Below are 15,779 nucleotides of genomic sequence, written 5' to 3'. Positions count from 1 at the left end.
AAATAAAAATATGAATGTTTATATGCCAATCGACAGGATAACCTAGATGAAATGGACACATTTCTAGAAACAATCTAACAAAATTAAATCATGAAGAAATAGAAAATCCAAATATACCTACATCATTGAGATTGAATAAGTAACCAAAAACCTCCCAACAAAGTAATGTCCTGGGTCAGATGACTTCACTGGTGAATCCTACCAGCTATTTAAAGAATGAACACCAATCCTTCCCCAATTCTTTAAAAAACTGAAGAAGAGGAAATACTATGCTATGAGACCCTGATACCAAAAACAAAGACACTATAAGAAAAGAAATTTACACACCAATATCCCTGATGAATTTTGATGGAAAAATCCCCCAATAAAATACTAGCAAACTGAGTACAAATGATAATTGGCCCTGCAAATAAAAATTTGGATTTGTTAAAAAAAAAAAAAATACCAGCAAACCAAATTCAGCAGCATATTAAAAAAGATTATCTGTCTTGACCAAGTAAGATTTATTCCTGGAACACAAGCCTGGGTCAATATACAAAAATCAATCAGTGTAATACATCATGTTAACAGAGTGAAAGAGAAACCCACATAATCATCTTGGCTGATAAAGAAAAAGCATTTGACAAAATTCAACACACTTTTTAATAAAAAAAACTCCCCACACTTAATAAACTAGGAATGGAAGGATGCTTCCTCAACATGATAAAGGCCATATATGAAAAACCAATAGCTAACATCATCCCCAATGGTGAAAGACTGAAAGCTTTTCCCCTAAGATCCAGGACAAGGCAAGGATGCCCACTTTGCCACTTCTGCACAACCTAGTGCTGAAGTCCTAGCCAGGGCAACCAGGCAAGAAAAAGAAAAGGCACCTACATTGGAAAGGAAGAAATGAAATTATCTCTATTTACAGGTGATATACTTTCATATGCAGACACCCCTAAAGAGTCTATACACAATAAAACAGAGCTAATAAATACAGCAAAGTTGTGGGATACAAGATCAATGTACACAAATCACCTGCGATTTTTTTCAAGGATTTTATTTATTTATTTGTCAGAGGAGAGAGCACAAGCAGGGGGAGTGGCAGGCAGAGGGAGAAGTAGGCTCCCCACTGAGCAAGGAACTCCATGTGGGACTCAATCCCAGGACCCTGGGATCATGACCTGAGCTGAAGGCAGATGCTTAATGACTGAGCCAGCCAGGCACCCCTCACCTGCAGTTTTTTAAAGATTTATTTATTTTAGAGAGAGAGAGAAAGAAAGAGCACAAGTGAGGGAGAGGGGCAGAGGGAGAGGAAGGCACAGAATCTCAAGCAGACTCCCCACTGAGCATGGACCCCCCCCCCATGCGGGGCTTGCTCTCAGGACCCCAAGATCATGACCTGAGCCGAAATCAAGAGTCAGGCGCTTAACGGACTGAGTCACGCCGGCACCCCCAGCTGGATTTCTATACATGAACAATGAACAGTCCATGAAAGGAATTAAGAAAACAATTCTGTTTAAAACAACATCAAAAATAATTAAATACATAGGAATGAATTTAACAAAGGAGGAGAAAGACTTGTACACTGGAAACTCAAAATATTACCCCCCCAAATTAAAGAAAGATATAAATAAATGGAAAAACATTTCCTGATGAATTGAAAGACTTAGCACTGGACAATATTCCCCTAAGTGATCTACAGATCCTGTGCAATCCCTATCAAAATCCAAGTGATATTCCTTGCAGAACTAGAAACATCAATCTTAACATTCATATGCAATCTCAAGGGACCCCAAATTGCTAAAGCAATCTTGAAAAATATCAAAGTTGGAGGACTCAGATTTGATTTCAAAACTTATTATAAACCTACAGTAATCAAAACAGTGTTGTTCTGTCTGGCATAAGGACAGACATACAGACCAATGGGATAGAATAGAGAGCCCAGAAGTAACCACTCACGTATATGGTCAATAATTTTTAACAAGGGTGTCAAGTTCACAGCAAATGATGCTGGAGTATCTTGTAGTGCCAGAAAGTAAGCAAGTATGAGGAAAAAAAAAAAAACAAAACCCATTGGTGGGGATGTGTCAAAGGGTACAGGAGCCTGCTGAAAGAGCTCCCAGCGGCCAAAACTGCAACAATTTGAGCCACAAGATAAAGAAATGCTGTGTTATAAACCAAAGTATAAAATAAGTATGTGTGAGTCCACACTGATATAAATGATTGACTACATTACTAAATGGGAGAGAAGAGACAAATCTCCTATACAGAATTCCAAATAAATTAAATAGATCCTCCACTGAATTCACAGCGATCAATTTCAGTGCCAGAGGAAAAATTGTGTTGGACTTACTGAAATGAAGTCTATTGATTCCAACACGTCACCTTCTTAAGGGATTTTCAAGGGCAGTTTCAACGGTGATTTTTGCTTTACATGCTGAGGGCTGACTTCAGAAGTTAAACCTGAAGATGGTGGGGCCCTGTTAAATTCCCTGCCTGTTAAAGCCCACTACAGGGCCATACACGAGGCAGAGCTCCATGTTTGCTTTTTAAAAAGCCATAGGGGTGGGGCGCCTGGGTGGCTCAGTTGGTTAAGCGACTGCCTTCGGCTCAGGTCATGATCCTGGAGTCCCGGGATCGAATCCCGCATCGGGCTCCCTGCTCGGTAGAGAGTCTGCTTCTCCCTCTGACCCTCCTCCCTCTCATTGTCTCTCTCGCAAATAAATAAAATCTTAAGAAACAAAAATTTTTTTTTAATAAAAAAAAATAAAAAGGCATAAGGGTGCTTTACAGGGTGTCACGTGATGTGACGTTTCCGCACTCATTTGGTGTTGAGGTTGGAACGTTCACGCAAAGGTCAGATGCTGGTGCTGATGCAGCTGACACCCTCCACCTTCTTCCTAAACAAATCGGCCTCCTCGCTGCCTCCTCTTTCTATCAGAGACCTGCCCTGTACAGCCTTCTCATCCATTGCCTTAGGTGTCTGCCCTCACCTGCTACATTCGCGCCCACCGTCTATCCCACTTTAAACCTATGCCTTCCTATTAATATCTCCCACTAGAGTACTGATGATTAATATTCCCTAAAACAGAAGTGACTTGGAAACCCAGCTTTCCCATAATAGCTGCAAAGACCTGGCCCCGATTCAAGCCCACAAAACACAAGCCAAATTACACACTGGGTGGTGAAGGCATTTTTCTTTTTTCTTTTTTTTCCAAATCCTGCCCTTGTGTGAGTTAAAGTGGAAGAAGTATTGTGTGACCACATTGTTCAAACATAGGGAGATGATTGCACTCCTCCAGCTTGGTTTTCATTTCTTGGTTCTTCCCCAAGCCCCTGATTTCCGACTATACTTCTTTTTGATGTCTCCTCTTCCTTAGAAAAGGTCGGAGGGGAGGGCAGAGGGCAGTATGGGGCTTCATCCCCTAGAAGTGCAGAGCCATAGAGGTTTCTAAGAAGGTCAGATTTATATTTTTGTCTTAGAAATTAAGCTCAGGCTGATGGCAGAGGTTGCGTCTCCCAGTGATTTTCCATAGGAAGAATGATCATGCAAGCAATCAATTTCAAAGGGACTTCAAGGGTTGAAAACAACTCAGCAAGGGTGGGGTACCCTCAAAGCCCACAGGCTTCCAGCACACCTGAGTTTGAGCAGATATGCTTCTGAGGCTTCCTGTTTTTTTTTTAAGATTTTATTTATTTAAATTGAGAGAGAGAGAAAGCACATGAGAGGGGGGAGGGTCAGAGGGAGAAACAGACTCCCTGACAAGCAGGGAGCCTGATGCAGGATTCGATCCAGGGACTCCAAGATCATGACCTGAGCCGAAGGCAGTCGCTTAACCAACTGAGCCACCCAGACGCCCCCTGAGGCTTCCTGTTTTAATGTCACCACTGGCCCCGTTTCCAATGCCCATCAAAACCGACACTGAAGGGACAGGAGTTGTGAATGGAGCACTATTGTCCGTCTATGGGGAGAGCAGTGGTCATTCTCGGCACATCTAGGTCAGTCCAAAGTTGAGAGGGGTGGGAGCTCATATGATCTCAGGATACCAGGACACTAGGAGAAAGGCAGAGACATGAGGTTCAGAAGTTCTGGCCCAGAAAACAAATTGTGTTTAACTAGCCATGTTTCCAAATCTTTGTCCAATCCTGATATACATAAAAAAGGGGTATTTGTATAGCTCACTGGGATCAGCTTGAGGGAGCTTGGATAATTCTAAATGGAGCTTCCTGGAAGGGTGCCTGGCTAGCTCAGTTTGTAGAGCATGAGACTCTTAAATGCAACTTAATGGATAATCATTATTTACATTGTCTTTATATATATTAAAAAAAATAAAGATAAAAACAAAAAAAATCTATGATACTCTATAATTATGAGAAGAAAAACAAAAACAAAGTGTGGGGGCAGATTTAAATATTGAATCCATGTAAAATTTCCTGGTAACAACTCTGTGATTTTTTTTTTTAAATGAAAAACTACAGCTTGTTTCTCTGTCTCTTTTTTATACCAAGTTTTATGTTTTAAATCTGCACAGAGGGGCACCTGGCTGGCTCAGTCCGAAGAAGGTATGACTCTTGATCTCGGTTTTGTGAGTTCAAGCCCACGTTGGGTATAGAGATTACTAAAAAATAAACTTAAGAAAAACAAAAATGAAAAAAATGAAAAATAAAATGTCTGCACATAAATTCTGATCAAGACTTTTTTTTAAAGATTTTTAAAGATTTGTGATTTAAGATTTTTTAATTTATTTGAGAAAGAGAGAGAGAGAGCACAAGCAGGGGGAGGGGCAGAGGGAGAGGGAGAAGCAGACTCCATGCTCAGCTGGGAGCCCGATGCAGGGCTGGATCCCAGCACCCTGGGATCATGACTTGAGCCGAAGGCAGACGCTTAACCGGCTGAGCCACCCAGGTGCCCTGAGCAGTCGAAATTGTATTTAAAGGCTCTAGTAGCTCTTTTCTTCCATTAACAATGGTAATGTTACATTTTTTTTTTCTGATAATGTGACTGGATTTTGAATCCAAAAGAACTCGGTCACACCAAGTATTTGGAAACGATGAAACTCATCTATGATTTGGGCAAGCTTGGTGAGGGGCCTTACTGCTGCCCCCGCTGAGATGTCACCAGAAGGCCCACTGAGCTGCAAACGAAGAGACATTTCCTAAATATGTGAGCAAGGATTCAGGACCACTCCCAGCAGCAGTAGTGACAGGAGCTGTTCCCCTCCCCCCAGGGCCCAGGGGTTCCCATCTTAAGGCTCCCTGGCGGGGATACTCCAACTTGCATTATCGCCACCTGCCTGGCTTTGGTGCAGCCGTGATACTAATTCTTTGTCTCAACCAGAAAGCCAAGGAGGTAGCAGACATATCATCGCACCCATAGTACAGAGGAGGAAGCTGAGGCCCCAAAGGTCAGGGATTATCCCCCGAGTGAAGCCAGAATCCCTGCTTCCCACCTCTTTGTTCCTGCAGAGCCTCGCTTACAGAGACTATCTTCTGAGAACAATATTCTGCTGGATGCTGCAAGGCTCTCCTATCAAAAGGAGGAATGGAAGACCCCAAATCAGAATTCCAAGGGGCCATATGAATGGGGCACATCTCTCAGAAGTCCATTTTCCAGTGAACATCCCAGGGAGGTGAATGCTATTCTCCCAGAACCTATGGAGGGTTCCTGGGGGACTTTTCTGTTTTCTTCTGGTTCTCTCTCCCTCCCCTCTCCCATCAGTGCCTAGTCCTCTCTTCCTCTTTCCTCTCCTCCCTCTCTTGCTTAACTCTCTCCTCCCACTTTTTAAGTCGTTAAAATACAGGATTGGAAGATTCTAGATACACATATTCTCCTTGTATCTATTGACAGAAGATATATGTTCTCTGTTTTAAACTTTAAACCAGGCAAATTTAATCTTTTATGTCTTTGAAAACAAAATTAAAAACCAATTAGGTTGCTCTGTAACTTTCTGGCTGTGGGCTCTGGGCAAGTTATATACCGCTCTGTGCCTCAGTTTCCTCACCTGTAAAATGGGGACACAAACAGCACCCATTTTGTAGGGTCATTGTGAAGATGAAATGAGTTGATACATATAAACAGTCTTTTTTCACCTTCTTTTAACAGCTTCAGTGAAATTATTAATATATCATAAAATTTACCCTTTAAAGTACCCAATTCAGTGGGTTTTAGCAGAGTCAAGAGTTGTGCACCCATCCTCATGATCTAATTCTAGAACATTTTCATTACCCCCAAAAAGAAACTCATTTGCCATTACTCCCCATCTCCCAAATCCCCCAGCCCTTGGCAAACAGGGATTTGTCTATTCTGGACACTTTAAATAAATGGAATCATACAATACCTGATCTTTTGTGCTTCTTTTACTTAGCATAGTGTTTTCAAAGTTTCAAGGTTCATCCATGTTGTAGCGTATAGCATATTCTTTTTTTTTTTTTTTGGCATTCTTAAATGAACTTTTATTTTTTATTAACAGATAATGTATTATTTGTTTCAGGGGTACAGGTCTGTGATTCATCAGTCTTACACAATTCACAGCGCTCACCATAGTAATTACTCTCCCCAATGTCCATCACCCAGCCACCCCATCCCTCCCACGCCCACCACTCCAGCAACCCTCCGTTTGTTTCCTGAGATTAAGAGTCTCTTATGGTTTGTCTCCCTCTCTGGTTTCATCTTGTTTCATTTTTCCCTCCCTTCCCCTGTGATCCTCTGTCTTGTTTCTCAAATTCCTCATATCAGTGAGATCATATGATAATTGTCTTTCTCTGATTGACTTATTTCACTTAACATAATACCCTCTAGTTCCATCCACATCGTTGCAAACGGCTATATCAGTACTTCTTGTCTTTTCTTTTGATGTGTGTATATGTGTATGTATAATTTATTTTTTCTTCTTGGTGCTTTAAAATGTTTCTTACAATTTCTTTTCTTCCTAACTTTATTGAGGAATAATTTACAAATAAAAATTGTTTATATTTATGGTGTACAATGTGATGACTTGATACATCTACACATTGTGAAATAATGACTGCAATCAAACTCATTAACACATCCATCACTTCAAATTGTTACCTTTTTGGTGTGTGGTGAGGACACTTAAGATCTACTCTATTAGCAAATTTCAAGTATAGAACACAGTATGATTCACTCTAGTCACCATGCTGTGCATTAGATCCCCACAACTCATTCATCCTATAAATGAAATGGTCAACAGGTAGATGAAAAGGTGCTCGACATCACTGATTGTCAGGAAAATCAGAAGACACAAATTATAACCACAAAGAGGTATCACCTTACACCTGTTAGAGAGGCTGTCATCAGAAAGACAAGAAGTAAGAAGTGTTGGTGAGAATGTGGAGTAAAGTAAGTAGGAATGTAAACTGGTGCAGCCGCTATGAAAAACAGTATGCAGTTTCCTCAAGAAATTAAAAATAGAACTATCATGTGATTCAGCAATTGCACTTCTGGGTATACATCCAAAGGAAATAAAATCAGGATTTTGAGGAGCTATCTATACTCCCATATCAGTTGCAGCATTAATAGCCAAGATATGGAAACACTGTAAGTGTCCACTGACAGATGAATGGATAAAGAATATCACACACACACACACACACACACACAGGAATATTATTCTGCCCTGAAAAAGAAGGAAATCCATTTGCAACAACATAGATGAACCTGGAGGGTATAATGCTAAGTGAAGCAAGCCAGACACAGAAAGACAAATACTGTATGATCTCACTTATATGTGGAACCTAAAAAAGTCAAAGTCACAGAAGCAGAGAGTAGAAGAGTGGGAACTGGGGGTGGAGGAAATAGATCCTGGTAAAGAGATAAACAGCTTTGAAATGCATGTAGCACATTAATGTGCTAAGTGCCAATATTATGAAGTGATTTTTTTTTAACCCTCCCTGTGGGTGGGTGGGTCTCAATTTTATGCCTTCTACCTTGTAGTAGGAGCTCTGCGATTATTTCAGGAGCACCTCTTACTGAGATTCTCCAATGGTTAGGCAGGACTTTTCCATTTAGTTGGCATAAGTGATGATTTACCATTGAGAAAAAGAGAGTGAGGAATTCAAGACCAATCAGCACCTGGCTCCTGGAGGAGAGTTGCTGGAAGGTTCTGACAGAGAACTGGGTCTTGAATCTTCTATATTAGGTGATACTGACTCTGGAGCAGGAATCCACACCCATACTTAACTTTGGGGAACAGTTCATTGCTGTCTTAGCTTGGGCCGCTGTAACAAAAATACCAAAGACTGCATGGCTTAAACAACGGAGATTTGTCAGTTATGGAGGCTGGGAATTCTGAGATCAGGGTGCCAGCCTGGTTGGGTTCCAGTGAGGGCCCTTCCTGGTTTGCAGACAGCCGTCTTCTTGCTATGTCCTCACGTGGTGGATAGCAAGCTTTAGTTTCTTGCTCTTCTTATAAGGACACTAATCCATCCTGGGGGCTCTACCCTCATGACTTTATCAAAACCTAACTACCTCCCAAAGGCCCCATCTCCTATAACTAGGGGGTTAGGATTTCAACATAAGAGTTTTAGGAGGGGACACAAACACGCAGTCCATAATGAATGCTACTTGTTAACCGTCTCCCTTTTTTTTTTTTTTAAGATTTTTTTATTTATTCATTTGACAGAGATAGATACAGCGAGAGAGGGAACACAAGCAGGGGGAGTGGGAGAAGGGGAAGCAGGCCTCCCGCAGAGCGAGGAGCCCGATGAGGGGCTCCATCCCAGGGCCCTGGGATCATGACCTGAGCCAAAGGCAAACGCTTAACGACTGAGCCACCCAGGTGGCCCTCCCTGTCTTTTTTATTGTGATTATTGGATATAGGGGTCTGCAGTCATTCTCTCATTTCAGTCATTTATGTGACAGTAATCACACAAAATACCCTGTCAAGGGTCATAAATATTTAAATAGATAATCCACTTTTTCATTTGACATTGTTAACACATAAAGGATTTTTAAAAGTAGAATAAAACTACATTTAAAGAAGACAAATTGAAAAATTAGTCACAATAGAATGAAAGGCCATCTAACTCTGACAAATTCTAAGGCTATGTAGCTCTGCTGAAGGCTCACAGACTCAGAGAAAAATACCTGGAGTCCACCACAAGTAAAAAGCAGTCCAATATAGTTTTTTTTTCTATTAGAAAAGTATACAAATATACCTTGAATTAAAGTTCTTCTAACTCCACGGTCTATTAAGGCAGGAACCCAGTTTTCCAATTCAGTGGTACATCCTCCTCTGGCTGAGAAAAATACTGTGGACAAAATGTGATTTGAAAAGAGTATTTAAATTTTTTTATTTTATTACATTTCTTAAGAGCAATAATCACCTCATGCCATTTATGCTGAAATAACAGAAACTGGAATAGCAAGGCACTACAGAAATGAATGATGGAGAAGCCCTTGGGTGATCCTAACCAAGACATGGCCCTAATCAACATTGTCCACAGTTGTTTCCATAGGAAGAAGCTTACTCCCTGTGAATTCCAGTGGGAAAGAATGACTTAATGGGAATACTCTTCATTGTCTGCTCTATCAGATACTTTATAGTTTCTGGAAAGCCAAACTTCTTTCTACCATAAGGAAAAGTGAAAATGATGTCTTGCACAATGCCTGACGCATTCTATCATTCATTCATTCATTTATTCATTTTCCTAGTAATGTGGGAATCGGGAATCCTGTCTTATTGGTGAGGGAACTGAAGTTCCAAAGGTATAAAGGCGATCTCTTAAAGATTACACGGGAAACAATTTGACCAGCGCTTTTCTTATCTGGAGGCAACGAGGCATCGCTGCTCAGTTAGCATGCTCTTTAGCCAGAAGACTTCCGGTTTTAAGAAAAATCAGAGCCTGACCAGGCAGCACACAGCATCAAGATGAAAACAGGTGACAGTGTCTACAACATTTAATTATGAATCTTCAAGCAAGAACTCCATCTTCTGGTGGCACCTGCCCCTCCAAAGGGGCAATGAGGCTGCGTTTGGGGAAGCTGGTATGGAGCAAAGGACCCGGCTCACCGTCGCGCTCAGAGGGGACAGGTGTGTGTGTGCGAGCCAGGGTCGGGAGGAGAGGCAGAGGCACTCCTGCCCCATGACCGCACCCGCAGCCACGTTTTCCGCGGAGCGAGACGCCGCTCGGCTCTCGATTGCTCGCGCCTGGCGCGGCGGGCGGCGCACCCGGGGGCTCTGCGCTCGAGCGGTCGAGCCTGACCCGTACCCGCAGAGAATCGCTCAGCGACTGCCCGGGGCCCGGGGCGGGTAGGAGGAGGCCGCAGTGGCCGGCGCGGGGATGTCGAGGAGCTCGAAGGCGGTGCTGGGCCTCTCGGTGGTGCTGACGGCGGCCACCGTGGCCGGCGTGCATCTGAAGCAACGGCAGGACCGGCAGGTCGGTGTCACGTGACCGCCTCTTCCGGGGCCCGCGCGCGGTGGCCGCGGCGACGGCGACCTTGGGCCCGCTGGTCTCTCTCCGCGTGGTTCTCCGCTGCTCCTCGTCTTTCCCTCTTTCGCGGGTCCGCGGCGGCGCGGCCCGCCTCCCCCGCGCTCTCGCGACTGCGGCCTGGCCGCCGCCCGCCGGGTCCTGGGCGCCGCAGTCCCCGCGGCCGCGTGCACCGGGAGGCCCCGGGCGACCCCGTCCTGGCCGGCGCCTGGGAGCCCCGGCCCTCGGCGCTGCAGCCGCCTGGCTCCCGCTAAGGCCCGCCCGCGGCGTGGTCGGCGGTCCGGTTCCCAAGTCACCGCCAACCTGCAGTGACACCGACTTTTAGCGTCTCACCTGGGCTGCTGCAAAGTCGAAGCGGGGAAGGGGTTTGCGTGGGGTGCACTCAGCAAGTTGTCGGCCTCTCCCCAACCCCAGGCCCAAGGTTGAGGCTCAATCCTAATGTGTTTCAGTGCTAGTGAGATTTTATCCCAGGATTAAGGAGGCTTCCCCGCATCCACTTTCCGTGCCTTTGGCCAAGGTAATTTGATGGATGCTTTTTTTTTTTTTTTTTTTTTTTTTTTTTGGTCTTTTGTCTTTTAAGAAGCAGTTTGCTATGGAAACCAGATTCCGGGAACTGGAGATACCAGCCTCCATGTTTTCTTTTTTTCGGTACTTGTATTTCTGGAAATAACCGTGACTTACTGATGGGTAGAATGGCCGTCCATTCTGTGTCTCTCAGTTCCTATTTTCTTTACTCTAGTTGGCGCATGTTTAATGACCGATCTCTGTGTGTTAGGCACCACACTAGGCACGTTGAGAAACAAAGATAAGGAAGGACAGGCGTCCCTGAGTCTGTAACTGATTCACAGCAATGCGGAACGTTGAGTGTGAGAACAAGCACCTAGGTCAGCGCGTGTGTTAGGGTTGAGCCTAGTTTGCTAAGGGTGGAAATGAACTGGATGAACTAGTAAACAGTCTTTTCTTGCATTGGGCTGAGCAGTGTGCTTGGTATACAGAGATGAAGCAGATGAGGTCTTTGTCCTTGTTGTTCACAGTTTGTGGAAATCAGAGAAAGGTGTGATGGTGTAAGAATTTTGGGGAGGGGGTGTTGGGATGAATCATGACGGTGTGAAAGGTTAGAGATTTGGGAATCAAGTATGGCTTCTGAGGGGGTAGCTTTTGGAACACAGGCAGGAGAGTTCCTCTTCTAAGAAATGAAAGGAAATGAGGGTGATCAAAAGAAATTTGAGATGCAGTAGAGGATTTAGCTCTGAGGTCAGTGAAGGCAGAGATTTTCAAAGAGTATGGGGTAGGATGGGTAAGAACTTGGTTTTGAACTAGCCACACATCTCATGTTCCTGGGAAGTTTTTTACAACCTAACCTACTCCAGACTTCTTAAATCAGAATCTCTTGGAGGTGGGGGATCCAGCTTAGGTATGTTTTAAAAGCTACCCAGGGAATTCTAACATGCAGGCCGAGTTGAATATCACTGTGCTAGAGAATGGAAGAACAGAAAGAGCTAGATACTTGGAAGTTAGGTGAAGAGAAGATTGACCAGAATAACCTGTGTTTATTTTACATCCAGTCATTCACCATGGACTTTCTTTCTCGCCTGGGAGGGAGTAAAACAGATGATTGACACTGTGGGTGTGTTGGAAGTTTCAAGGAAGCAAGAAATAAAATAATGACTGTAGTTTACTATCATTTTTGACTGTCTGCCACATACCAGGTACTGACATTCATCCTTAGAGGAACCCAGCAAAAAGAGTAGTGCTATATGAGTAATGGTCAAGAGGTCTTGGTGGTTAGGAAGATAGTTAAGTGGAAGTCACAGGCAATCAGCATATATTGAAACTTGGAGGAAGGTAGCAAATGGTGGCCGGAGAGCAAGCTCCTAAGCCATATGCTGAAGTCTGAGAAAGGAAGGGTGGGATCTCAGAGGCAGGTGTGGGAAGAATGATTCCAGCCAATGGTGTGCGCTTTGGGAGGTGGGGTGGGAGTGTGGGTGGGTGTGTCATGGTTCATGGAGCATAGGACCAAACACCAGGAGAGGGAGGAGTCAAATGTCTCTGGAGATGTGGTCAAGGAGCAGTGTTCCAAAAAGTTGGTTTTCAGTTGTATTGTCTGTTTCAGGACTCTTAAATTCCCCCAGACTCCTTGGTAAGAGCAAATGACACTCTAGGCTTGGAGGAGGTCCAGCAAGTAGGTACTTTGTGAGTTTTTAAAATAGACCTGATAATTTAAAACAAAAAAACAACCCCAAGCCTGGGCCCCACCCCCATTAATTCTACCTCACAAGGCCACTGTTAAAAAAAATTAGAGTATTTTGTGACCTAAAAACCGTAAAATGGTAATTATTAGTAATGACTGGATTTTTGCTTTAAAAAGTCTCACCTTAAGTGCTAGGTCCATGTTCTGGAATTTTCTGCCTGTCTTTAGTGCTTATCAAAGTAACTACCACTGATGGGCCTTTATTTTTTCGTCTGGTAGTAGCAGAGTCTCGGTTATGTAACTGGTTGGTAATTCTTTATAATTTTTGCTTCTTCTCTTTACATACTAGAAAAAACCAAGTTCTTTCCTTTCTTGCATCCTATTTAAATTTCAGTAACCTTCTTTTTTCTTTCTTTGATGTTTATTATTCAGTGAGATAATTGCTAACATGAGTGTAGTTCATAGAGTTACTGTGGTAAATCTCACCAAGTCTTTTAAAGCATTGAATATCAATTAAGCTTTTAAAGTTCAACACAGGAGCAGTTTTTTCCTTTTTAAGTTAATGTTATTTCCCATTAAGTTTCTATACTGAATGTTCAGGAATTTCTTAAAATAATGATAAGAAGTCATTTTAGTGATAACACTAGTGGAGCACACTGCGAAATTAATCTGATGGTTTATTACATTTTACATTTATGCAGAAAGTTGAAATAGTAATTGGGTATTTGGAGTCTGAAAGTTTTCAGTGTATTTTAGTAGCACTGTTACTCGGATTGAATGGCACGAGGATGGGAACCACCTGTTCAGGGTGTTACTGAAATCTGTTTCTTACGTTTTTAGAGGCTTCATGATGGAGTGATCAGAGACATTGAGAGACAAAATCGGAAAAAAGAAAACATTCGTCTTTTGGGAGAACAGATTATTTTGACTGAGCAACTTGAAGCAGAAAGAGAGAAGATGTTATTGGCAAAAGGATCTCAAAAAACATGACTTGAAATGGATGTCAAATATTGATGGGACAGTGTCAAGTGTGGGTGTGCGAGTGTGGATAGAGAATAGCTTAGTGAGGTCTTTAACCTTTTTTTGGTCACTGTCCTTTCCAGCTTGACCAAAGAAAAGGACAGTGGACCATATATTCTAAATTACTGCTTTAAAAGTCCCTTCTGAGTCAAGAAGCAGGCAGACACTCTTCTGAAGAATTTCTGTCTGTGTGGTCCTGGTAGAAGCCCTGGTAAGCTTGGTGTCCAGAGCTTAGGATTGTTAGTGAAAAGCACTTTGGAACTGTGAGAGGAAGGGATGGATAGTAATATGCACCTGAGTAGTTTGATAAGCCGGCACGATGATGAAGCCACGAGAACATCTACCTCAGAAGGGCTGGAGGAGGGGGAGGTGGAGGGGGAGACTCTCCTGATCGTGGAATCGGAGGACCAGGCATCAGTGGACTTATCTCATGATCAGAGTGGGGATTCCCTCAACAGTGATGAAGGAGATGTGTCGTGGATGGAGGAGCAGCTGTCCTACTTCTGTGACAAGTGCCAAAAATGGATCCCGGCCAGTAAGGAGCTTCTCAATTCCTTTGATTTGTCAATTCCTGCATGAAGGTTGTTTTTCTAACCTGTGAGCCAAACATGAATGTAAAATGGACCTAAATAAAAAGATAATTATTATATTTATTATTAGTTTAGTTGGTTAATGACAGATTTATATAAAACATAGACACATTTGTATTAATAAAAATTACTGTCAACCTCTCACGTTGTTAAATTAACGTTCTTGATGGCAACCCAATAAAAATCAGAAAATTGGAAATTCTGCGTTATTTAAAGAATTAGCCACATTGTTCTAACAAGATCATGTTACGGATTTGGGGCCAAATAATAGGCCCAGTATAGAATTAAGGTTCAAGTTACTCGGGTAATATTTAACTCCCATGGAAAACTGCTGTTGTATGCTGAGTAAGTCAGAATTAGCAGATTGAGAGTATTTTGTGCTCTTTTTCTGGGACCATTCTTGTTTTCTGCTTGCTGGCCTCCTAGATCTGCTGGCAAGAGATACATACACACGTGCTCTCCTGATACCTCACTCTTTCAACTTAATCTTTGCATCTGCCAGCTTCCAGGCTCTCAAGGAGCATGCTCTGCCAGCCATCATGAGTCTTAACCAAAACAGGATTTTCCCATTAGGCAGAGACTAGTAAAGGAATTCTTTGTGTAATAGAGTTTGTAACTAGGTCAGAGGAATTTGTGTGTGTGTGTGTGTGTGTGTATACACATACATACATGTGAAATGGGTCATTTTCTGGTATGTGGAAATGTGTTTAAGATGGATTTAACTATTCAGAATAATAGTTACTATTAATAAATTAACATTTTCATAGGAAACAATGTAGAACTTTCTATGCCTTAGCTAGTGTTTGCTTCTGAGCAGTTTCTGCTTATTGATTCACGCACCTGCCTGAAAATCTCAGTGGCATTCCCCTTGTCCTCTCAGGATGTGTTTTAAGCTGTCTTTCACGATAGGGTCCCTACTAACTTCAGCTTCTCTCTTCAGTATCCTGTTGCCACACAACCAGCACTTTGCAGTTAGGGTGAGCTTTTCTTCTCCACAAACATTTCTTTCTTACCCCAAGGTCTTCACACATTTTCATTTCCTCTCTGGAATATGTGTCTCTCTAGCCCCCATGGCCACCCTGCCAAACACACAGGCACCCCTTTTCACCTGGCCAATTCTAGTCATCCTTCAGGCCCCCTGCAGACCCACTTTTTCTAGCCCTCCCATCTTCCTAATATGGGTTGGGCTTCCCTTCTCTGTGCCCTCACATTGCCCTATGGCACACACTGCGTTCCATTCCAGTGGTTGTCTTGTCTCTCAGAGCATCAGCATCACCTGATTCTGGTGATTCAAGGCAGAGACCCAGACCCCACTTTCAGAGAGTGATTCATTCCAGGAGGATGGAGAACACTGTGCTGTTGTGATGACCTATTTCCTCATCTGTGGCCCTCCAAATTTGTAAAATGCCAAGAGCACACCTGCCTTGGGTACTGTGTATTCCAGTTCCTACACCAGTACCTGGCATGCAGCAGGAACTCAGATATTTCTTGAAAGAATGTGTCAAGACCCATAGGAATCAGGAATGTCAACAGTTGGAAAATCA

General features: G+C 43.0%; 2 protein-coding genes and 1 long non-coding RNA gene across 4 annotated transcripts in view; 2 read left to right on the top strand and 1 right to left on the bottom strand.

The window, feature by feature from the left end:
• Positions 1–3,790: 3,790 nt before the first annotated feature.
• Positions 3,791–10,262, bottom strand: LOC118011207. 2 transcript variants are annotated; one of them, XR_004679424.1, is made up of 3 exons: positions 10,216–10,262; positions 9,163–9,255; positions 3,791–4,039 (listed from the first exon to the last, which is right to left on the bottom strand). It is a non-coding gene; the product is annotated as an uncharacterized LOC118011207 (long non-coding RNA). The 2 variants fall into 2 exon arrangements; XR_004679423.1 differs by lacking the exon at positions 10,216–10,262 and adding an exon at positions 10,017–10,123.
• An 8-nt stretch (positions 10,263–10,270) lies between these two features.
• Positions 10,271–13,743, top strand: LOC118011206 (protein PET117 homolog, mitochondrial). Its single transcript, XM_035005797.1, has 2 exons — positions 10,271–10,383; positions 13,466–13,743. Exons 1-2 carry the CDS (start codon positions 10,288–10,290, stop codon positions 13,613–13,615), a joined length of 246 nt encoding a protein of 81 aa, XP_034861688.1. The 5' UTR covers positions 10,271–10,287; the 3' UTR covers positions 13,616–13,743.
• Positions 13,744–13,893: 150 nt separating this feature from the next.
• Positions 13,894–15,779, top strand: part of KAT14 (lysine acetyltransferase 14) — a 31,543-nt gene continuing 29,657 nt past the window's right edge. Inside the window, exon 1 of the mRNA XM_035005796.1 lies at positions 13,894–14,180. Coding sequence (XP_034861687.1) covers positions 13,922–14,180 — 259 coding nt within the window. The 5' untranslated portion in view covers positions 13,894–13,921. The remainder of the gene's footprint in view (positions 14,181–15,779) is intronic.

Source organism: Mirounga leonina, unplaced genomic scaffold (genome assembly GCF_011800145.1).
Source record: "Mirounga leonina isolate KUSES-001 unplaced genomic scaffold, KU_Mleo_1.0 Mir_150, whole genome shotgun sequence".
In the NCBI taxonomy this organism is placed as follows: Eukaryota; Metazoa; Chordata; class Mammalia; order Carnivora; family Phocidae; genus Mirounga; species Mirounga leonina.
This window is presented reverse-complemented; position numbering and strand designations above follow the sequence as displayed.